The 23745-nt window shown below is 38.0% G+C and overlaps 2 protein-coding genes across 5 annotated transcripts in view; both read right to left on the minus strand.

Annotated features, from left to right (window-relative positions):
* Positions 1 to 323: 323 nt before the first annotated feature.
* On the minus strand, positions 324 to 13594 carry pelp1 (proline, glutamate and leucine rich protein 1). Of its 2 annotated transcripts, none has more exons than XM_026267091.1 (17): positions 13476 to 13594; positions 11217 to 11281; positions 10494 to 10599; positions 10213 to 10362; positions 9411 to 9482; positions 9269 to 9328; positions 9004 to 9160; positions 8784 to 8916; positions 7383 to 7470; positions 7170 to 7258; positions 6521 to 6634; positions 6117 to 6261; positions 5355 to 5517; positions 5219 to 5274; positions 4907 to 5131; positions 1664 to 3454; positions 324 to 894 (listed from the first exon to the last, which is right to left on the minus strand). In XM_026267091.1, the coding sequence occupies exons 1-17, from the start codon at positions 13524 to 13526 to the stop codon at positions 805 to 807; spliced, it is 3555 nt and encodes a 1184-aa protein (XP_026122876.1). In that variant the 5' UTR covers positions 13527 to 13594; the 3' UTR covers positions 324 to 804. The 2 variants fall into 2 exon arrangements, with proteins under 2 accessions (XP_026122876.1, XP_026122875.1); XM_026267090.1 differs by lacking the exon at positions 13476 to 13594 and adding an exon at positions 11617 to 11790.
* A 50-nt stretch (positions 13595 to 13644) lies between these two features.
* The window catches only part of arrb2b (arrestin, beta 2b), a 45700-nt gene continuing 35599 nt past the window's right edge, over positions 13645 to 23745 (minus strand). For all 3 annotated transcript variants that reach the window (XM_026267092.1, XM_026267093.1, XM_026267094.1), the window contains 12 exons: positions 23591 to 23635; positions 23261 to 23457; positions 23009 to 23068; positions 22775 to 22842; positions 22075 to 22210; positions 21760 to 21844; positions 20573 to 20645; positions 17366 to 17503; positions 17101 to 17184; positions 16927 to 17003; positions 15188 to 15242; positions 13645 to 15104 (listed from right to left, as the gene is read on the minus strand). In XM_026267092.1, coding sequence (XP_026122877.1) covers positions 15011 to 15104; positions 15188 to 15242; positions 16927 to 17003; positions 17101 to 17184; positions 17366 to 17503; positions 20573 to 20645; positions 21760 to 21844; positions 22075 to 22210; positions 22775 to 22842; positions 23009 to 23068; positions 23261 to 23457; positions 23591 to 23635 — 1112 coding nt within the window. In that variant the 3' untranslated portion in view covers positions 13645 to 15010. The remainder of the gene's footprint in view (positions 15105 to 15187; positions 15243 to 16926; positions 17004 to 17100; positions 17185 to 17365; positions 17504 to 20572; positions 20646 to 21759; positions 21845 to 22074; positions 22211 to 22774; positions 22843 to 23008; positions 23069 to 23260; positions 23458 to 23590; positions 23636 to 23745) is intronic.

The following is a 23745-nucleotide window of genomic DNA, read 5'->3' on the forward strand; positions in this document are numbered from 1 at the left end:
ATGTGTTCTAAGACAACACGCGAGGGCGCTGCACTTTTATCTAATCACACCATCCTTTAAAATTATATCACTAATGAGAACTAAAAAGGAACATACTGTAGAACCAAAAAATACAGAGGACGTCAAGCAAGAGCAAGAGTTCAGGAAATAATTTGTTTTATATAGGATAATGAATGCATTTCTGTGGCCTTGTTTTGCATTCCACGTCTGAAGAGTTCACCGTTTAGTAGACGTCTCACACCAAGCTGCTGTTGTGCCAGACTCAATATCATTTCCACATTATAACATTACGTGTAAAATTTCAACAGAAACTATGAACAAAGTGCCATAACAGATCCTCTTTATTGCATGATTGTTTTTCTTTTTTTTTTTACACAATGGAAAGTGTGTGTTACATATACAAATGATAATGCAAAAAAAAATAAATAAAGAGTCCATAAAACACATTAATCATACTGTCCAACTGATAAAAGCACTTTTGAATACTTGTGACTACTGTATCACCATACTTGTGGTTAAGCTGCCAGAAAAAAGAAAAAAAACACCAATCATGACCACCTAAAAGTTTATTAATCTCAACTTATGAACGTTTTTTGCCTTTTTTAACATTATCAATGGTATTGGGATTTCTTTTAGCATGAAGACCTAAAACGCTTTCATCAAAGAAACCGATTTGGAGCTGTTCTAGCAACTACAGCGGAGTTTGAGGCAACAGTATCAGTAAAATGTGACCTTTCAGGTTCTGACTATTCATTGGAAAGCTGCTTTGATGTGACAACTGAGTGAATGAGAAGTTTGGTAATGTTAGGACTGTGACTGGGAGGCTCCGCGATCATCATCGTCTGGTGGACAGTCAACAAAGTCAGCCAGCATAGAAGCCATTGCCTCATCTATCTGTAAAAGAGATTGAGCAAGAGGAGAGAGTCAGTTAGAGAGAATGCTCTGAATAAGCAACATATTGTTCATATGCTATTACTAGAATAAACATTCTAAGTCAAGAAGTTAACAAGAATACACTGTGTACAAAAGACATTACAACCACTGAACTGTTTAATTAACTAATCCAAACTGATGCCAGAAGCTACTTCATGCACATGCTGATGTAATGTGAATCCTTGCTGTTGTACATACCACATGCATGTTCATGCATTACGGTGTCAGTAACAATCATCATTATTTAAGGAAATACGATTACTTGGAAAGGGTGACATTTAACAGTCATCACGGAGATCGCTGACATTTACAGTAATGCTGAGAACACAACATTGGTTTCTCACTGGTTTCTCAGTGTACTAAGATAAACAAAAAACACATTACCATTCAAAAGATTGGGGTCTGTAAGAATTATTTTTTTTAAATAAGTCTCTTGTGCTCATTTATGCTTTTTTATTTGATCAAAAACATTAATACTGTGAAATACTATCGTTTAAAAATTCTTTATTCTATTTTATCAATTTGTAGTGTAATTTATTTTTGTGATAGCAAAGCTGCCATTTTTTAGCAGCCATCACTCAGGGCTTCATTGCCAGAAATATCAGCAGATTCTAATAAGCTAATTTGGGGCTTGAGTATTTTTTTTTTATCAATCCGAGCCTGTGTGGCTATGGGCGATTTATTCGGAGAATTCAGGAATAATCACCAGGGCTAGACATTACTCAGTTACCTTTTTCTTTTCGGTTCCTTGCTCAGAAGACTCTCCCTCCTCGCGATCCTCCATTTTCCTCTTTGTGCCCCTTGCTTCTGTATCGTCTCCCTGTTCACTGCTTTCTTTCTCTCCCTCTTCTTCTTCCGTCTCCTCTGCACTCTGTAACACCTCTTGCTCGGACGTGGACGGTGCACTCTGCACATTGGTTGTGTCTTCGGGCTTTAATTCTGGTTCTTGCTTTTGAACTTCGTCTTCTACAGTCAATTCCTGACCCTGTTGTGACGGCCCAGCATCTTCCGCAGGATCTTCTGGTCTTGCCACTTCCTGCTCACATGTTTTCACTTCAGGTTCAACTACCTCCACTCTGGTGTTCTCTTCAGGGCCTTCTGCATCTCCACTGATTACAAGACTCTCTATTTGATCCTTGTCAACCACAGGTTCATTTCTCTCAACTGCTCCAATGTTCTCAATTTCCTCCAAGGTCCCCTTGTCCTTGATTCTTTCATCTGCATAGACACTCCTCACACCCTCCATCTCCTCGATCCCTGGTTCTACTTCTCGCTCTCTCTCCATGCAGAACATTTCCATCCCTTGCTGCTCTGCCTCGATCATGACCTCTGCCTCCCCTTCGCCCATCATCGCTCTGTCATTGTCTCCCTCCAACGGCTGGATCTCCTCACTTCCCTCTTCTTCCTCATCCTCTTCGTCATCATAGTCAAACTCATCCTCACAGTACTCTTCATCAATTAAGTCACTGCCTTCCTCTTCCTCCTCGTCATCCTCCAGGCCCTCCTCCTCCTCTTCCTCCTCTCCTAATTCATCTTCCTCCTCCAGCTCCTCTTCCTCCTCTTCCTCATCATCTGAGCTGTTGATGTTGATGACATTCTGGTCCACCTCATTTGCTGGGGGCTGCGGCTGGAGCTGACGGCTGGTCTGAGCAATCTGGTTTTGAAGCTGCATCTGTAAAGACATGCCCAGCGTAGGTGGCTGCCCACCTGGAGAAGTCTGCATCAACATCTGCTGAAGTTGCGGACCACCCGTCATTGAGTCTGCAAGTCCGGCAGGTGATGCTGAGAGTGAAGCTGTAGTTGAGTTCAGAGGCGGCACCAGAGACACAAGCTGGGCTGTCTGGCTCGGTCCAGGGAAAGAGTTAATGTTATTGGCGTTTGCTGGTAGAATCTGGAGGGGAATGGAGGTGGGCAGCTCATTAGGTAGCGAAGTGTCAACCGATCCTACCTCACCCACTATAGGGGCAGAAGGCTGCAGGCCACCTATGGCAGGAACTGCTGACTGGGACAATGACTGTGCATTTACCACTCCATCTTGCATCTCCATCATCATACCCGCTGGCATGATTACCACGCTATCATCAGAATCGCTCTCCAAAGAGATCTCTACATCTTCCGGTTCTTCTTTGTCGTAGCGGACAAAAACTTGTCGTTGACCTTCAGGGGCTCCAAGACCTGCCAGTTCACCCGGTTGGGCTGGAGAGAGCAGTAGGTCACCTGGAATGGCCGTAGAGCCTGCTGGGGTCGGAAGAACTGGAGGAACCAAAGGTAGATGGTTCTCCAAAGAACCAAGCAGGGTAGCGGGACCTAAGCCCATGGGATGTCTGGCAGGGAAAGACCCTGTTGCAGGACCACCAAGGAGGGTAGGGATGGACAGTGAGGAGTTTTGGCCAGAGGCAAGTACAGGGGCAGTTGGGGTTGATTTGAGAGTTAGAGGGGTGAGAGGGAGAGAGATTGAAGGTGTGCGAGGATGAATAAGGGTGTTGCATATAGTCAGAGCTTCAGCACAGAATGACGATACCTGTAGGGAAACACCAAGAAACTGCCGATAGTCACATTATGTGAGGGGAGTACAAATTTGACTATGCCAACACATAATGAAAGAGACAATTTCACCATTGTTCAACAGGGTGACAGTAACTGAATTCAAATTGAAAACATACCTTATGGCCAATTGCAAAGATTGAAAAGTAGCTGTGATCGAGAAAACGATTATGGAATTCAATTGGTCAAGACATGACCAGCTGATTTCGACAGGGATTATGACTCTAAAGTTTTAATCATCGCCACAGAGAATGTCAAATCGATAGATAGGAAACAATTGTGTATTATATGGACAAGAAAAAGAAACAAAAACATACTTTTTTCAAAATACCTTCCTAAAAATAAAAAAGGTTTGGAATGACATGAGGTTAAATAAAAGGCACAAGTTTCCTTTTTTGGCTAAATTAAGAAATGTGATAGCGGTGTAATGAACCACAGACAGATACAACTCTATGCCAGGGCCACGCTCAATTTGCAGTTTATGTTCTAGTGATAACATAGGCTAAATTTAGCTTTTGGAGACAATAAAAGAACCAGTTTGCTAGGTGTAACGTTCCTTTTAATTTCTCAATACTTTCCTTCACACTTTTGTAAACATGAATCACTGTCTCCAGTTACAGTCTCCTGCGTCATCTGAAGCACACATTCAGTACACCACCCAAAATGTGCTTTCACAGTGAAAGCGAACAACCACATAAGGGCGAATACAAATGTCAAAATGAATGTCTGTCTACGTCAATCACTGTATACTGACATTTTTTATGTTTGTACATTCAGACAGGTTGGGTGCCATTAAATTGTTCAAACTAGAATGTATAATAACCAAGACATTTTGGTACACTGATTTCACAAATCACTGTGTGTAAACGTATGAAGACATATATAGGCATAAGTCTATTTGAAGTTGTCTGACATACCATAAGAAATACTTGGAACTCTTTACAACACAGTTCAGTTCATTAACCATAACTGCATTATTCATTACATATAATGTGGTCAAGTTGTTAATATTAATGTCTAATATTAAAACATTCAAAGTTCTATACATTTAAGTTCATGTATTAAAGATAAGCAAATTAGTGAGTGACAGAATATTTATAAGTTACCAAATCCAGTAAAATTGTTCATATTAGTTCATAGTTAAACCTAATTATAAAGTGGCACTGAAATGCCCTTTTAAGTGTGAACACCCTCTTATTACCACATGCAATTATTTAACTCTTGGGCCTTTTGCAGTGCTTCTGCTTTTTCAACACTTTCTGGTCGTCAAACTGAACATTCATTTTATAATGTGTTATTTTTCTGGATCATCTGATTGAGTTTGATGGGAACTGACTTCATATATCTATGAAAACTGAGAGACCAATTGAAAAAGTGACTTGGGCAAGAAAATTTTGAGAAAAGGTTTTAGTCAGGGATGTTCACTCACCATGATGTTGCGATCTCGCCGACCGTGACTGAAGGCAGACACTGCGCAGGAGAGGGGAGGAGGCCAGCGGGGAGAGGGCACCAGCACAAGTGCCAGTAAGAGGCGGTAGAGCTCTCGGCGAGGAGAGGGGCTGCCATACTGGCCACTGACAGCACCTACCTCCAGCAGACAGTGAGACTGCTGCTGCAGACGCACACACAGAGGCACCACCAGGTCTTGGATCCTCTAACAAGGGAGATTAACATGAAACACAACTTTCCATACTTGTAACATAAAAAGACCTAAAAAAAAACAAAAAAAACATGAACAGACCTTATGCAGATCTTCTTTCAACAAAGTTCCACTGGTCAATATTATCTGTCTTAATGCTGTAAAGGAATCATCCATCATCAGTAAGTGCATTCCGCTAGTAAAATTTTAAAATCACTGATCTTAACTGAATGCTCACCCCGAAGAGCAGCGACACACGTGTCTTGATTGGCTAGCACATCTCCTTTCCTCTGTAGTGATATACCATCTCCCATTCCCAATCCTTTCGAACGACGAGGACCTGACTTGCCAGCAGAACCAATCAGATCATTCATGGACTGTGACTGTTGTCCGGAACGAAGCTAAACAACAAATGAAAGAACCATTGGAGAAAGAAATGGAAAATTTATTGAATTCATTTTCATCAAAAATGTTCTAAAAAACGAGATGACAATGCACAAAGTGACCATGTGATACGTTTGGAGTCAGTTTCACACTCTTACCAAGGCTGCATTCATTTGATCAAAAGAACAGTAAAAAAAAAAAAAGTAACATTGCAATTTTAAATAGTTTTTCAATTGTAATATATAGTGAAATGCAATTTGTTTCTATGATAACAAATATGAACAATCAGCAGCCATTACTCCAGTATTCAGTGTCACATGATCCTTCAAAAATTATTCTAATATGCTGATTTGATGCTCCAAAAATGTCATAATATTAACAGTGTTAAAAACAACTGTGCTGCTTAATTTAGTTTAGAAACTGTGAGGCAATTCAGTGATGATGATTTAAGAAAGAAAAAAAAGATGGAAATTTTACTGTCAATTGATTAATTTAGTGCATTCTGGCAGAATATAAATATTCAGTTCTTCAGATTAAACACCCATCTTCCCCAGGAGAAGCTCATCTCTAATTTTATTGCCCAAGATGTTTGTGTTTCAAACACCCTTAAACCTACCTTGACTGCTTCTGATGCTGGTGTGATGTCACCCATCAAATGAGTGAAAAGTAATTCTGTGTGAGAGGGGCTTGCCTGAAGCAGAGAGGCACCTCCTACTCTTACCCACAGTTCAATGGTACGGTACACAGTCACTCGCACTGAACTGTTGGTAAAACAGAACATATCGTCAAAAGGTTGGACACTTAGCTAAAATAACTAAGCGAGCATACTTTGTGTTTTATTCACAATAGCGGTGTGTTACTATGTCACAATGAAACGTAATTAAGTGTTCAAAGGAAAAGTATTTCAGAAATGCTAATAAAAGTTAATCATGTCTGACCACCAATGGTCAGAGTGGCCAAGATTATTGTTAATACAAAGCACAAAAAGGATCAGATTTAATTATTCAGTCCCAGTAATACCTGTATGCTCTTTGCTGGCCCAGACTGGCCTCAGGTAGAGGTGTCCATGCAGACAGAGATTGTGAGAAAAGCCTTGTGAGCACACTGCTATACTGGATCAGTCCACCACCCACACTGTACCACACACACACACACACACACACACACACACACACACAAAAAAGCCATTACAACTGATCAGCTACTTTTGTAAATTTAATCAGCAACCACCAACATACATTAATTCTTTAATCAAAAATTAAGTAGTCACACAATTAATGTTATATAATATTAAATACATGAAAGTTGTGTTGTTGGAACTCCTCCATGATTTACTGAGGATGTGGATTTGTTGACTTAAAAGGGCAATTTTTTTTCAGGCCCTGTGCTGTACACTATTTGTGAAAAATAGCTGGCAATGGTGTGTGTACCTACTTAACCATATTTTGCAGAAAAAAAAAATGTTTTTCAAAATGGCAAATAAAATGCAGAAAGCTTTTATATATATATATATATATATATATATATATATATATATATATATATATATATATATATATATATATATATATATATATATATATATATATATATATATATAAAAAAACCCAGGGCTTGGAATTTCCCCATTGAGACAGCTGAGAAAATGTGTGTGTGTGTGTCTGCTTACGCCTTGATGAGAGCAGAGAGAAGCTCTAGAGTGTCGTTGTGTACAGAGGGTAAAACCATCAGCCTCAGACAGCCCTCTCCTGTTGGACTCTGAAACAAACTCCTTCAGTTAGTGTCCAACATTAAGCAAATTCAATGAATATTTTATGAACAGTGACTTTTCGTTTTAACATCATTAATGTGCATGTAAACATAAAGAGAGTTAAAGCCTTACGATGCTCTTTGTGTTGACTGCCAGGGCTCGACACACGAAATTGAGAACATGCTGAACAGGTAGACGGACTGAAGATGCAGGATCAGCACTGTGACAGGGAAATACAGGTGCACCTCAAATCATTTGAATGTCATGGAAAAGTTCTTTATTTTTTTGTAATTTAACTTAAAAAAAGCAAACTTTCTTATAATCTACATTCATTGAATACAAACTGAAATATTTCAAGAGTTTTTGGTTTCAATTCTGATGGTTATGACTTACAGCTTAGGAAAATGTAAAATATAGTATCTCAAAAAATGTGAATATTTTCTCAAAGATCAATCAAAAACAACAGAAATGTTCAAGATCTCCAAAACAGGTTTAGTTATACAACTCAATACTTGGTTGGGGCTCCTTTTGCATGAATTACTATTTCAATGCGGCGTGGCATTGAGGCGTTTAGCCTGTGGCAATGCTGAGGCGTTACTGGAACTCAGGTTTCTTTGATAGCAGCCTTCAGCTCCTCTGTAGATTCTCCCCACAGATTCTCTGTGAGGTTCAGGTCAGGTGAGTTGACTGACCAATCAAGCACAGTAATATCATGGTCATCAAACCACTCGAAAGTGGTTTTGGCTCTGTGGGCAGGTGCTAAAGTCATGCTGCAAAATGAAATCAGCATCTCAAAGCTTGTCAGCAGATGGAACAATACAGAGCTCCAAAATCTCCTGGTGGATGGCTGCATTGCCTTTGGACTTGATAAAACACAATGGATCAACATCATGGCTTGGCTCTAGAAATGTGACAGCTGTAGCCCTTTTCCTGAAGACGTCTGAGTGTGGTGACTTGATGCGCTGACTACGGCTTCAGTCTACTCCTTGTGAAGCACTCCCAAGTTCTTGAATCAGCTTTTCCAGACAATCTTCCCAAGGCTGATGATCATCTTCTGGACAACTGTCAAGTAAGTAGTCTTTCCCATAAGTGGGGTTGCATGTTCTAAACTAGCCCAAGAGGTACACAGTATTTAAACTCAAAATGAATACTGAATTGTTTATCCCTAAGCTGTAAGTCATAACTATCAAAATTCAAAAAAAAAAAAAAAAAACTTTTGAAATATTTTAGTTAGGGGTGGTGTTGGCAGAGGCGTGCAACCTCTGACATATATATATATATATAGCAATTGTAAGTCGCTTTGGATAAAAGCTTCAGCTAAATGTACATGTAATGTAATTCAGTTTGTGTGCAATGAATCGAGAATATAAGAAAGACCTTTTCCATGATATTCACATTTTTTGAGATTCACCTGTACATCTCACTAATATGGCCCAATGTCTCAAATGTTCATAAAAATTTAACTAAGCTCAACAGAACGGAAAAAGCAGCTATACAAATACCAAGAATTAAGCCACATAACATCAGTAATACCTAAGAGTGTGTTTAATAGCCAGACAAATGGCCTTATAACGATGATGGAGCTGAAGGATCAGAAGGGGATCTACGTCATCCAGGGGAGGGAAAGGCAGTTCAATACCAGGACCCTCATATTGCACTGTTCCTTCTGCAACAGTGACGTCACAAAAAAATGACAAGAAATTAACAAATGTTTCTCTCAGTACAACACAAATACCCAGAACACACCCCATACCTGTTTCTGCACCCTGGTACAGCTGTCCCAGCATGCCGTTGGCTGATGCTAGAAGGCAGTGCAGCTGATTGGTCCAGCCCTCAGCCCTGCGCCCTCCTCCCCCTCTTTCCAACACCCCGCCGAGACAGGGCAATCGGCCATAACATTCACAAGCCACCTTACAATGAATAAAAATGAGAATTACAATGCAGAAATTTTGATTAAGTTGTTTTGAGCTATTAGCTACACACATTATCATTTAATTCCACAAGCAGATGTAACTAACCTCTTGCACTTTAGGATTATCCGAATCCATCTTAGACAGGAAATATGCTCCAAGCTTTTCCTGTAAAGGACAATGATTAGATTATTCCAATACAAAGTAACTGGAAAAAAAAGTATCATTAATGGTTATTGGTTATACTGACCCTCAGAGATCCGCAGGCCCGTGGGTAGTAGATCATACATGCCATCATTCCTTTCATAGCAACTAGGTGGCACTATGACAAAAAACAAACAAAACAAAAAAAAACACTTATTTTGTTGCTGTGTGGCAAAATAAATTAAAATTTTCCCAGTTTAACAAACAATATAAAATACTGTTTAAAGGTTTGTGGTCAGTAAGGTTTATTTTTAATTAAAGTTGCACTTATTTGATGAAACATGCGATAAAATGTGGTCAAAATATTACTACAAATTAAAATAACGGTTTTCTATTTTGAAATGTAATTTACTCCTGTGATGGCAAAGCTGGGTTTACATCAGCCACTGCTCCAGACGACAGTGCCCCATGATCTTTCAGAAATCATTGCAATATACTAACTTAATTTTCAAGATAATTAACAATATGGAAAACAGTTGGGTTGCTTAAAATCTTCGTGAAAACATGACAGAATTGTTCTGGATAATTTAATGAATGCTGTTTTTTTTATTTTATTTTTTACATTTTTATAAAAACAAAAAACAAAAAAAAACATTTGTTTCATGCATGTTCTTTTTTTATTATTCAGCGACAGCAGAGAAAGTATTGACCCCAAACCTTTCAGTTGTATGTATGTATATACATACAACTGAATATATATATATGAGGACAACACTTTCCACAAGTAAACATGCTCACCTTTAACGAAGAAATACCCAATGACATAACAGTACAAAATTAATTTGATTCAGGGCTACAGTTTAACTGATTTAAATCTAAATGTGAAATGGACACACAGGCATTTTTACCTCAGATTTGAGACTGAGCAGGGAGGTCAGGATGCCCAGGATGGAGTTGAGTCCCACCTCCCTAGCCAGCTCTGGCAGCTGGGATGAATACTGCAACAGGTCCTGCAGCACACTCACAGCAAGCTGCACGGTGGGGAGAGGGGCCTGCGACTGTGTGTTTGAGAACAACAGCAGATACATTACTAAATCTTACAGAACTGGATAAAATCAGGAAAGACCTATCAAGTGGATCCAGGCAAGAGAACAGAAAGCAAATTTCTGATTCTGAAGACATCTCTCACCTGAATGACCTGCTGCAGAGTTCGCAGCCATGAAAGGCAATGCTGCTGGAAGACTTCACTCGAACTGTCCTTCACCAGCACAGACAGGAGGCAGAGACCTTCGAACCTGAAACACACATCATCACGTCCACATAAAGTCAAGAGGAAACAAGTAGCGACAGATCCTTTTTTTTCATATTTGGTGTACTTCGGAGTGAAAGGGATTATCGAAAAAGAAAACTTGAATCTAATCATCGGTTGATTGGGTGGAGGAAGATCTGAATAATAGCTTGCAGTTGGTTGTAATAAAAAGATGCAAATCATTTTAAGGCAGCAGTGTTTTTTTTCTGAAACTTCTGGTCTAATATATTATGTATGTATGCATGTGGAATATAAATAATTAGATTTTTATATATTTTTATCTGTTCTATTCTCTATCAAGAATTATGTACTACCTTTGGTTTTGATCCTGAAACATAAAGAAAGTGACACTGGGTAACAATCCATTTCCTTGTTGAAATAATGCTTGTTCTAATAAAACTTTTGGACATAAGGCAGCAGTAACATCTAGAACTCAGAGAAAAGTGTGAAATAAAGAATAAATTAAGAGTTTTTTAAGACTAAGAGCATTGATAGGATTTGGCAATGCAAGAAATTTATTTAAATGTTTTATGAAAAATGCAATGACAAGGGCTGGGAAGATATGGTGAAAAATAAGAAGATTTGAGTTTTCTGACAGCTCACCTGGTCTTACTGGACCCGAGCCGTGCATTACTGATGCCCACCAGACCACCCACAGCTCCCGTGCTCTGAAAAACCATTCAAACCAGTGTCACTAACAAAAACAGACAGACGAACATCTCCTCAGTATGCTTTCAAATTAAACACAGAGCCGTTATAGGAGAAGAGAAGACTACGTTACATATGAAACCGTGAACATAACTACCAGCTCAGTTACCACAGAAACGAGCACACTGGTCATTAGACATATCATTAAATCATAATTACGTTTCGTATTGATATAGACATTGTATACACTGCAAACTAAGAAAGTCACATAACGTTAACCATAAAGCTTCCATTTAAACCAAGGAAGCGCGCACACTAACTCGCGTCGCACGTTAACACAAGACCTCGGCCCTACCTGAGCCCCGACCACTCCATGCTCACGGTAGTTTGCTAGAAGCGCAGGTAAATATTCAGGTCTATCCTCCTTTAGGACAGACACCAGTCCTTCTGTTAAGCGCGTTATGTTGGGGCCATGCAGCCAAACCGCTGAAGCCATCTTAGCGCCCTGTATGACGCGAAAACCCCGCGACGAGTGTAGCTCGGTTGACGTCAACACGTAGCGTCAGCTTCTAATCTAATAAAATACCGTAGATATGTGTAGACAAACCTTGAGTAATTTTGGTATTTAAAAAAATTAGTTTATGTTATTTTTTTCGGTATAATCTGCCTTTACAGAAAGAGGCGGATACAGGATTGTTAGATCATAAAAAAGTTTTCTTATCCCCCAAAATGCTTAAAATAAACAGTGTAGGCCTAACGTTACTTAAAATATCTCCATTGATTTAAAATGATGTCATTTTAGTCAATAAAATGTTGTTTATACATTGTAACTTGTTTTTTTTTTTTTTTTTTTTTGAGCAGGAAGCAAATTACCAGACTCAGGTTTGGACACAGTAATGCTTTTTATTATGTAAAAAACCTTGTGATCTTACATTAATTACTTAGAACTGACAAATATTAATTATATCTAAGTATAAACGTCTTTACAAATTTAAACCTTAAAGTGCTTAAAATTTTTGTCAGTCAGTTTTAATGATTGTATTATTTAGTACAAAATAGTAAGAATGAAGAAATAAGTAGATGTTTCCCAACCTTTGGCTGGTAGTGTATCTTTTATTTATTCATTATCAATTTTAGCTGTGAGAAGTAGCTTAAAAATATTTATTAAGACACTTAAATGCTTAGATCCGACTGAATCTGCAATCAAAACAGGCTCCATTGAGATAACAAGTTTTACATTAAGATGATGGCATAAGAACGTGTCATTACAACAGTAGGCTACAGCATTCCCAAACCTTTCAGTCACCTCAAGAACGCATGCAGTTTTCTGGCAAAGCACTCAATATTAGACAGACAATAAACTCATCTATTGTAAAAAGCCTCCCTCCCACTCGAGTTAAGGCATTAATTTCTTTAGAGGAAGGTGAATAAATGTGCATGTAGCAACCAATAGATAATTTAATATAATGAACTACTCTCTTGCAATGATTAGATCTCAATGATCAATGTCAAAGCATGTTATTGCAGCTGGTTTAGAACTAGGTCAACCTATTACAGTTTTATTTTTCTTTTTCTTTTCTGAAGGAAATCTGAAGATTTCAGATCTGCCATCATAACTCCACATAATGTGTTTAGTCATATATAATTTTTATAAACTATTCACAATTTTCTTAACAAAATCATAAAGAATATAATTAATAAAAATCAGAGCATTACCCATTATTGGTTTAGACATATGTCATTGAATAGAGAGGTGTCATCTGTAAAAATCTGGGGGCTATACTATTACTATTATTATAAATGAGTAAAAATAGACACTTGGGTGTCAGTCTGCATGAAATAATGCAATACATTATGTGAATCACTGGATTGTAGACACTGGCAAACTGAATTAATCAATCGGCTGCTGGTCTGGGGAAGAAAGTAGTCCACAATTCAAAATCACCAACTTGACATTCTCCTTTGATGTTTACTGGACAGTCAGACTCATGAGAATATTTTGCTAAAGAAAAATGAATCTTAAGGTTTTATGGTTTGATTGATCGGGTTCATCATCATAAAAAAATAATTTTGAATTTAAAATAAAATATATCCTGTCACAGTTCTGTATTATAATATAGGATTAGGAAACACATCATGACTGACTTTGATCGTTTACATCCCTGTGTTATGAAGTACTAGAATGTATAGGATAGTGGGTAGCAGAACAGTTACCTGCGCAGCTGGGTTTTTATGATTCTGCACTGATGACTCCAAACTGTACATAAAACAATTATACAGCAATTATACATCAGAAAAGGACCAAGCAAGACAGACACGACCTCATCTTCAACTCAAGGGCACATGAAAGCTGAAATCTAAGCAAGTATGCACGTTGGCAGGGTTTTATGGGTGCTTTAAAGCAATCCTTTATTTTAGAGATAGCTTTTTGTCCTTCAATGGGAGCTCTACTTTTTTCACTGCAAAATGTTACTTCCTTGTACATATTGTAACATAAGTAAATTTGCCATTGTTCAGTAGTAAACTATGCAGAATGTCATAGGAAAGGGCTGATCCTGGGAGAACAAGAGTAAAAAGTCAAATTTCCTGGAAATCATGCTATAAACGTGATTTTAAAATAACCATCATCAAAATATTTCTGGCAGTCCAATGGTTACATCAACAGTTTCTGTGAACTAAAACATGGAATGAGCATGAGATTTTCAACCCAACTGAGCTTAACTTACAAGCAACATTATAAATCATCACATTTTGGCAAATAAAGTTTGGCAGGCACAAATAATGAGGAATTATGTTGTGTGTGTGTGGCACATACTGAGCTTGTCCCTGTCCTCTTGTTTAATCTTCAAGCTAACTTCGCACTGAAGACTTGTTGCAGTGTTCACATAATCTACAACTCAACATGTGGAATAAATGCAAAAATGTACAATAAGAAACCAGATGCTTGTGTCCCGACATGTATTGCCAACTACTTTTCCACTAAAAAAAATGCCACGTCCTTAATTATTTGAGTATTGCGTGCACATTAAGTGCACAGAAAACTGTTACTACATATTTTTTATGATATGTATACATTTTACATAACTATAACATAAAAGCTGCTAAGCAAGTATGGATGGATCAGATTACAGGTATAGGAAAGTGGAATAAAATTAACACCAAACTCAAGTTCCCTATGGTGTTTGTGAACAGTGTATGCACTGTACAATGAAATAACATAGAACATATACCATAATTACATAGCTATTAATCCCCACTTTATATATAAGTGGGAATATGATGACAAGAAATAAAGGAAAGGAAACGAAAAAAGGTAAAGAAAGAATTAAAAAATATATTCACCCCTGAATCAATGGACCCTTTTGCCCACCAACAATACATTGATGTTTAGAAGACCCATCAGTTTCTCCCTCCATTTCCTCAGTCTTTATATCCAACAACTAAGCATCATAGTGAAGTGGTTCATATGACCAGAGAAACAGGAGGTCAGATAAAAGACCACATCACCGATGCTAAAATGGTGTGAAAAGGAGGCCAAAAGACAAAGAAAGAGTTAAGAAAAGAAAGAAAGAGGCTCTGAAATATCAGTAAGTGCTCCACTCTATCAGATGGGCCCAGTGGAGCAGAGGTATGAGAGTACTGGCAGGTTGACACCCCACCCCTGTCACCCGGTTACAACCTCCACACCGTGTCGTGTGTGTGTGTGTGTGTGTGTGTGTGTGTGTGTGTGTGTGTGTGTGGAAGGGCCATTAGCAGAAGTGATCATCCTCTTCGTCTTTCATTCCCTTCAGCCTGAGCCTCGCAAAGTCCTCAAACACAAAGTCATCATCCTGTGAGAAATTACTAAAAGACAAAAAGAAACGAGAGTTATGTTACACAAACACACGAAAGCATGAGTCTGTGAACGAAACACACGGCCAACTCACTTTGTTTCAAACTCTATGAGGTTGGCATCCACAGGGACATCTGTCTCTGGCACAGCTGTGGTGGATAGGGATTAGAAAAAAAATGAAAAAACTAGTTCCAAAGTTGAATCAAAACTACACCTACATTGTCAAAACTCATTGTTCATGCTGAAAAAACGCTCATAAAAATGCAGTCATATTAAGATGATGATATTATCTTCTGAGCGAAATCTGACCCTCAATAGACAGCAAAGCAACTACCATTTTCAAGACTCAGAAACATAGTAAGGACATTGTTAAAATAGTCCATGTGACATCAGTGTTTTAATTTTATGAAGCTATGCAAATCCTTTTTGTGCACATAGAAAACAAAAATAACAAGTTTATTTGATTCTTCTCTTTAATGTCAGTCTTCGACGTGTGTTTACGAGAGTATCATGGCACAAGAGAAGAACAGAAGAACGGAAGTGTGCACAGAAGAGAAGAAACTGTCGAATTAACTGTTTTCTTTGCACACAAAAAAGTATTCTCATGGCTTCATAACATTAATGTTGGACCACTGATGTAACAGACTATATTAGCAATAGCCGCATTTCCACTGTCAAGCCAAAAGCAGGCGTGCCAGTGCATGCCATGGCCAGTTCCGGTGCTTAATCATGTCCCATCGGTGTTTCCTCGGGGCCAACGGCCCAGGATTTTTGGCCCGCGAAAAAAACCTTGGGCCAAAGTGGGCCAGCTGGGGCTGGAGAAGTGGTTATGAACAAAGGTGGAGTTTCTCCGCATCTGGAGAGCGTCAGTGCCACGGATCATTTCAGAAAGGTTAACAGCTATAACACCAGCAATAAAAACTTTTGAAATAATTTTAGTTCAAAACTCACTTTTGATCTAAGTCAGCAGCAAGTGTTTGAAATTATTTGATCCGATGTGGATTATAATCACCGTACAAGGCAGAAATATTTATAAGCGATGCACAAGACATGGTAAATACGATGTTAGACATCAGTTTCTTATTCTTTATCAGAATCATGTATTTATTAAATAACACATTTTATCTTTCATGAGTTTCGTTCAACATACTGGCTATGTAATAAAAATATGTTTTTCTGTTCAGGTTTTTCATAAAAATATAGAAATTATAATTCTTTCTAAATGTGATGCATACTGTAACTACAAATAAACAGAAACCGAATTAATTAATTTAATTTATTATTGTAAAACACTGATGCTTTAAAATCTTTAACAAGGCAAGCAAACAAACATCATGTTCAGTTTGTGATCGCGCTAGTTCCAGTGCCTTATTTCTTATTCGTTTTCTGATAACATCTCTTTGATGGTGACATGACATTGACATGACATTGTTCCTGAGAGGCGTGTAAAGGGCGTGTTTTAGTGAAGTGCTACGAAGCTTCTGGGCCAATGGTGGAAACGCAGCGTGATTTTGGCCTCAATGCTACAGGTCCGAGGCTATTAGCCCCGCTTGGACCATTTACAGCACTGGGCCGACAGTGGAAAAGCAGCTAATGTCCTTCTAATGTCCACTACTTATCTGAGCCTTGACTGTGTCAGTTGCTGTATATGGAGTGTCAGAGAGTTCTAGGATTTCATCAAAAATATCTTAAGTTGTGTTCCAAAGATGGATGAAGATCTTACAAGTTGGAACCAAATTTCATTTTAGGGTGAACTATCTCTTTAAGAAATATCAGACATTTATATACACATAACACGCCTGCAGACATAATGAGATAAACACGAGCTGTTACCTGACTGTGGTCTAGAGTTGGGCTGTTCGGAGGGCTTAGGGTGCATCAAGACAAAAGGCAGCTCCACAGGTACATCACTAACAAAACACAAAGAAGTGTTTGGATTCAGTGTTAGGATATTCTGTACAAATATAAAAAAGTCTGAGGAATTTCTGTGTCCAATGACATACTCACCCTCCACGAGACACCACAAGCTTCACTTTAACTCTGTAGGACACCAAGATCCCCAGAACCTCCTTATTGGACACATCCTTCACTCTGTAAGCACAGGCAAACACATGCTGAACATACAGAGCAATTTCAAAAAGCAACGCAGCTGTTTGAGAGGTTCTGCTGGAGGGTTTATGGACATATGAGTGGAGTTAACTTTATAAGCACTAGAAACACAACAGCAAGCAAGAAGCAGCATGTGATGCACTGTCAGCTGAAGGCCACTTACATGGTGCTGGAGGCCAAGTTGGTGTCTTCGTGTTTTAGCTGTCCATCCAGAGCCAGACCCCTCTTCTCTCGGTTACTGCTCAGTGTGGGGGTGAGGGTGTACACCTTACAGAACGTGGAGCTGGGGGACACCTGGTCACTGTACATGGCCAAAACAAAACAGAGTGAGTCTTGTGCTCTATGCATATCAGAAAAATAAGCACTGACCATATTGTAAAGATTATTATGATTAATATTCAGTACTAGAAAAAGTTTAAAAACGGTATATGGTGAAAATTGTGGCTAAATGCATTTGGGTAATAAGGGGTGAAAGGGAGGTAAAATAGTTCTATAATAAATTGGAAAACTACTGAAAACTACTCTTTTTAATAACTGAAATATGGCTGAAAAAAAAGAAAATAATGGTTGAATGGTTAAAAATAAAATAAATAAATAAAACTAAAGCTAAATAGAAATACAAAAAAACGAACTAAAATTAAAATTAAATAAAAATGTATACAGTACATAATTAAAACTACAATAGGGCAGCAAAACGTGTGTGTGTGTGTATATATATATATATATATATATATATATATATATATATATATATATATATATATATATATATATATATATATATTCACACTTGTATAGAATTTATATTTTATATAAATATTAATATATAAATCGAACATATTTTTCCTTAATTATATACACGTACATAATAAATATACACCATATACACATGCATGGTATGTAAACAAATTTATTTAAACAAATTAATTTTAATGCAATGACTATCGATTAATCATTCTGCAGCACTAAACCTATAATAATACTAATGCGACAATCACAAAAAAAACAAAAAAAACAACAACAACTGAAACTTTGATTTCCATTTACATTCCATCTACTTCTTCTACAGTACATATTCGTTTATTATTGCAGGTAACCCCTAGGGGGTGCTATAGGGTCTGTGGAAGAAAAATAACAGTCTAAATGGGCCTCTACAGCTGGCTTTTCACAATGAAATAATTAGATTTGTGGTTCTGTGGCATCAAAACATAAAAAAAATCCCTAGTGTAATTGATGGTAGCTTATCTAGAACGAATAAAACAACATTAACAATCGCATAATAAGTTTCTGCTTCCTATATAAGGGCTGCCAAGTGAACATGCAAAATGACTGACAAGCTCCTCAAAGTCTTCCGATAGACTAAATAAAAGATTCTCATCATAGCTTGCTGTTTACAGAGCCTATAGCTGTCAGACATATGTGGCATTTAAGGACACCTTATTAAGTCATCACTTTGGATGAGTTCAGGAAAGACACACTGTAAAATGTAGTTTATGGGGACATAAAAAAATGCCTTATGATTAGAGATGACCCCTGACTATGTAAGCGCTTTGAGTGTCTAGAAAAGCGCTATATAAATGTAAGGAATTATTATGAGGAGAATATATGGTGAAAAAAGACAGCAGAAAAATAGGAAAAGAGATATACAGTATACATGGGTATTCTACCCATACATGATTTGTTTTTCCTGAGAGGAAGTTACAAAAGCTGAATAAAGGGAAACCACCTGGGTCATTCAAGCTGGAAGCTAAACTAAGCAGCTGACCTCAAAAAACAGTTCTGGACAAGACAAAAAGCAGAAAGGACAGCTACAGTCCTTATTTTTGGTGGCCTTGTCTCATGAAGATGATGGAAGAAGGGGTCCAACAGGGACATGAGCCATAATGAACGGCTAGATACGTGACTCACCGTGATGAATGTCGGCCCACAGACTTGCTGTAGGTGTCATGGGAGTAAAGAACCACATCTGTAACCTGTAGCACTGAGAGAGAACAGTCTTCGTCGTTCTATCAGCACTAAAAAATCACTGACTATGTGGCGAAGGTAGACCACCAAGGGGCTGTCAGCAGAGGGACGAAGGGATCGAGGTATTTGGTGTCACGTCAAGGGATGCAACTATTAAAGGCCGGAATGAACACTACGGAAAGGTTGAGAAGGTCACAGAGCGATCCAACTTTAAGCTATTAACAAGGGTTGAGAAGGTGCAAAGCTTTTTAACAAAGTTTCCACGGGACGGTTGGTTTCGCGAGCATGGATTAAGCAGGGATAGGTCACCCAAAATGTAAAAATCTGTAATGATTTACTCATTCTAATGAGTTTCCAAACCTGTATGACTTTCTGTCATCCTTTGAACACAAAAGACATTGCTGGTAACCAGTTTTGGTTCCCCTTGACGTCGGTTAGATTTTTTGGCCATACAAAAAGAGGAAATTGGACTCAGTCATTCTTCAAAATATCTTCTTTTGTGTTCCACAGAAGAAAGTCACGGAGGTTTGTAATGACAAGAGGGTGAGAAAATAATGGCATTTTTCATATTTGGGTGGACTGTTCCTTTAAATGGTATATCTATTCTGACCATACATAAACCTTTGTGAGATGTGTATTAAACACACTCCTACTTCACAGCAACAAAGGCTGAGCAAGAAGAGATGACTGAGGTCAAATGAGAAGCAGGACCCTTTAAGGTCCCCCATTATGGGTTATGAAAGGTTTATATTTTGGTTTTGGGAGTCCCTAACAACAGGCTGACATGCATGCAATGTCAAAAACACTTTCATAGTCTTATAATATGCATTTATTTTTACCTTATTTGCTCAACGACTACCAAACAATTCGTTTAACGATTAAGTTTCCCAAATCTGCTGTGATGGGTCCGATTTTCATGTCATCATGCCTGTAATGCCTGATAAGCAGCGTTTGTGAGCACAGTGCTGCTTTGTGTACAGCATTAACAGAGAGACAGCTATTTTTGCTGCTCAAAAAGCGGCACCTAGTGGCAAAGAAGGAATTTGCACTTTCATTCAGACCAATGTGAAAAGACCAACAAGTGGGCAGCAATATGCTAATATTTCATGTTGGCGTAAACATCTAACGGCTTGGGATTCGTTTTAAAAATGACTTGTTTCAATGATTCAGAGTCAACTCTTTCTTTTGAGAGACAATAACTTCTGGATATACACGGTCCACTTTCAGATTTAAAACTTTGAAGGAGTTTTCATTTACTCAAAAATCCATAATAGGGGCACATTAAACAGAACAGGAGAGGGGGAGAGGATAAAACAGAAGAGATGATGGAGGACTGAATATGAGGGAGGTGAAGATAGGGACAGAGTAGAGAGAGATGGAGAATTTGGGACAGAGGGCTACTCACTCTGCTTCTACCTGAGCCACAGGACATTTGTACTGTGCGGTGCTGAACAAACAGATATCGGCATACTGTCGCACTGTGGGGAGAGAGCAGGGATACACAGCGGGGTTACCAGGGTTGGAAGGGAGCTTACACAAACCAAACACACAATTAAATCACAGGCGGGACAGCTGACATTCACACGAAACTACACATGGGCACATGAGACGACCTAAAGGGCAAACTTTAAAAAAGAATATCCTAAACAAAAACACATTATAAAATCACAAACTTGTGCACAGTTTTGTAAGCACTGCTTCCGTCAAGTCAACATGGCATCAAAATTAAATACACTACAGTTCAAAAGTTTGAGGTCACTTAAAAATGTACACTTTGCTGATTAAAATGTGCATTAAATTCACCAAAAGTGACAGTAAAGATGTAAAATTTACAAAAGATTATTATTTTAAATAAATGCTGTTATTTTTGAAATTTCTAATATTAAGAGAAATGTATTAAGCAGCATAACTGTTTTCAACATTGATCATAATTAAATGTTTCTTGTGCACCAAATCAGCATATCAGAATGATTTCTGGAAGAAATCCAGAACCATCACAGGAATAAATTGGAAACTAAAACATTAAAATAGAAAGGTGTTCTTTTAAATTATGATAACATTTATTAATATTACTGTATTTATCATCAAATGAAAGCATGAGAGTCTTAGTAAAAAATCTTGCAGACCTCAAACGTTTGAACAGAAGTGTACCTGTCTGTGATATATTATTTTCATTTTCAGTAAAAAAAAAATTAGTAAATATGAATCGATATTAAACATCCAGTTCACTCAGAAATGTCACATTCCAGAAGTAAATTAGGTTATGAGCAACATTTCACACAGCACAGCAAAAGCAGTATGACAGTGCAAACAAACCTGGGAGCTACCAAGATATTATACAATTCTTTCACAGATGAATCACGAAAAAGTGAAGTAAACAACATTTATCTGCAGTAAACATCTGTGAGTGCACTAAATAAAGACGCAGGACAAAAGCAACAGGAAAGAGGAAAGGATTTAAGCTATGTTAGCAATACTAAATGCATCTCTAAAACAAAGCACTCAGTGAAAAACATTCATTGTAGGTTGTAAAGCACTGCAGTATTTACTGAAAATACATGTTTGGGGAAGGAAATGAAATGTTCATCTCACCAGAGATTTTAACTCGTTTAACTGTTTTGGTGGAGTTGTTGGTGACATGGACGTTGACACTGATAGGTTCACCGTGGTAGTACAGCTGAAAAGAAGGAAATCCAATACTTGATGCGTTTTAATTTGCTTACATTGCACATTTGTTACACAATTATTTTGCACTATGCACTAACGTAAACTACATAAAAAAATTAAACTGAAAGAAAGCAATTTCAGTAGCAGCTGAGTAAAAAGACATCAGAACTTGATACTTCAATAAATTCTAAGCAGAGGGCAATAGAGGAAGTTTGCCTGTGGCTAGATGTATGTTCACACCTCTTTATCTAGCGAGGCTTCGAGGTGAAGAGAGCGGTCAGACATAAGGAAGCAGCGTGTGGTCTCCACCATTGGCTGTGGACCAGGCTTCTCTGGAGCGTACTGCACCTTACGAATGACCAACCGCACAGAGTTCCTGTTAAGAAGAGGACAGTTAGACAACTTCTGTTGTACTGACATCACAAAGAAACATAATGCTTCGCCAATGGAGTAAAGCTTGGGGCCTGATTGATGTTCTGGAGTTGTTGATGTTTTTGATTTTTCAGTGTACTATAATGATATATTATTTCTTATTATCAACGCTGAAAACTGTTGTGCTGCTTAAAATTTATGTGGACATCAAAAAGATTTTTTTCAGGACACTTTTTTTTTCTCTTTACATGTTTTCAAATGGAAATCTTTTAAAACAAGGTCTTTACTGCCACAAAAGAATAAAAAAAAACTTTATTGAAACTTTTTAATTTAATGCATCCTTTCTGAAAAAAAAAAGGATGATTTCTTTAAAAATAAATTAATAAATATTTCGGACTCTTGACTTTTGAATGGTAGTCTATACAACCTGAACGATATTTGGGAAATGGACTCAAACATCAATGCACCGGTTAATATTGCCGATATATTGTACCTGATAAGTAAACAGGTCACTGAATGAGAATAAACAGTCAAAAAGAAAAGAACCTCACAAGGAGCGTCACTTTACCGTTTGTGAGTCTTCTCATCCACAGTTTTAGCACAGAACGCCCTGACCTCAAAGTCAACACCACATGCCTAGAAGTCAAAATGCAGGGATAAATGACCACAGAGACTAAAGAAAAGATGTTTTAAATAATTTGTACACGCAAGCAGCTTAGGGATATGTTGGTCAATTAAAAAGTCGACTAGTTTTAAGTTTATATAGAGACGATGTAGCTTTGGCCATGCCTAGCGTCAGTACCTTTCCTGTGTCCTCTGGGCCGGGCTGTAGAGTCACTGAGCAGGGAAGGTTCTGAGGAATCTGTCCAAAATAAAATTACTTTAGCAAACTAACTTGGTCACAACCTGGTCACTGAATATAAAAATCTAACAGCATCACATAAGAAAGTTTTTAGTAAATTTGATTGGGTCTGTAGAGACGCATATGTACAGCTGAACATTACAAGCACTTAAATGTGTAAGTGAAAGGAAAAGCGAAGGTAATAAGAGTCACCGTGAAGTTAAAGGGGTACGCGTTCTGGCCCAGCTTCTTGAGCAGTCTCTCCTGTAGGCGACTGAGCGGTTTGCGCTCCTCGGGCAGAGTGGGAAATGCTTGGAAGCTGGAAATGAAGAGATCCTTTCGGAAAGACAGGCCCAGCACGTCCAGATCTTCACGGCCATAACGGAAGGCACACGTCAGGGTCACGAACACTGGTGAAAGGGCACAGAGCACAGGGCAGAGGAGAAGAATTTATTATATACTGTTTTGGTTCAAATTATTTATCGTTTAAAAAAAAAAAAGAAACGGACATAACAGGTAAAAATAAACTACAGTATGTGTTACCTTTTCTGTCTTTGAGGTATTCTGGATCAATCAAGAGCACCCCATCTAAAGTCAGACAAAATACAGAGTGAGTGAATAAGAACAGCGAAAGATTGACTAAAAGAACCAGTATAAATAATCCTGGAGTTGTCAAATTAACACTTTAATGTAGTATC

This window comes from Carassius auratus, chromosome 7, assembly GCF_003368295.1.
Source record: "Carassius auratus strain Wakin chromosome 7, ASM336829v1, whole genome shotgun sequence".
In the NCBI taxonomy this organism is placed as follows: domain Eukaryota; kingdom Metazoa; phylum Chordata; class Actinopteri; order Cypriniformes; family Cyprinidae; genus Carassius; species Carassius auratus.

Excerpts from the sequence above, each read along its gene's own strand:
- pelp1 (XM_026267090.1), bottom strand. The coding sequence starts at position 11,757 with ATGGCTTCAGCGGTTTGGCTGCATGGCCCCAACATAACGCGCTTAACA. Across the intron at positions 11,282-11,616 it reads ATGGAGTGGTCGGGGCTCAG|AGCACGGGAGCTGTGGGTGG; the intron begins GTAGGGCCGAGG and ends ATGGTTTTTCAG. Across the intron at positions 8,917-9,003 it reads GTACCAGGGTGCAGAAACAG|AAGGAACAGTGCAATATGAG; the intron begins GTATGGGGTGTG and ends TCACTGTTGCAG.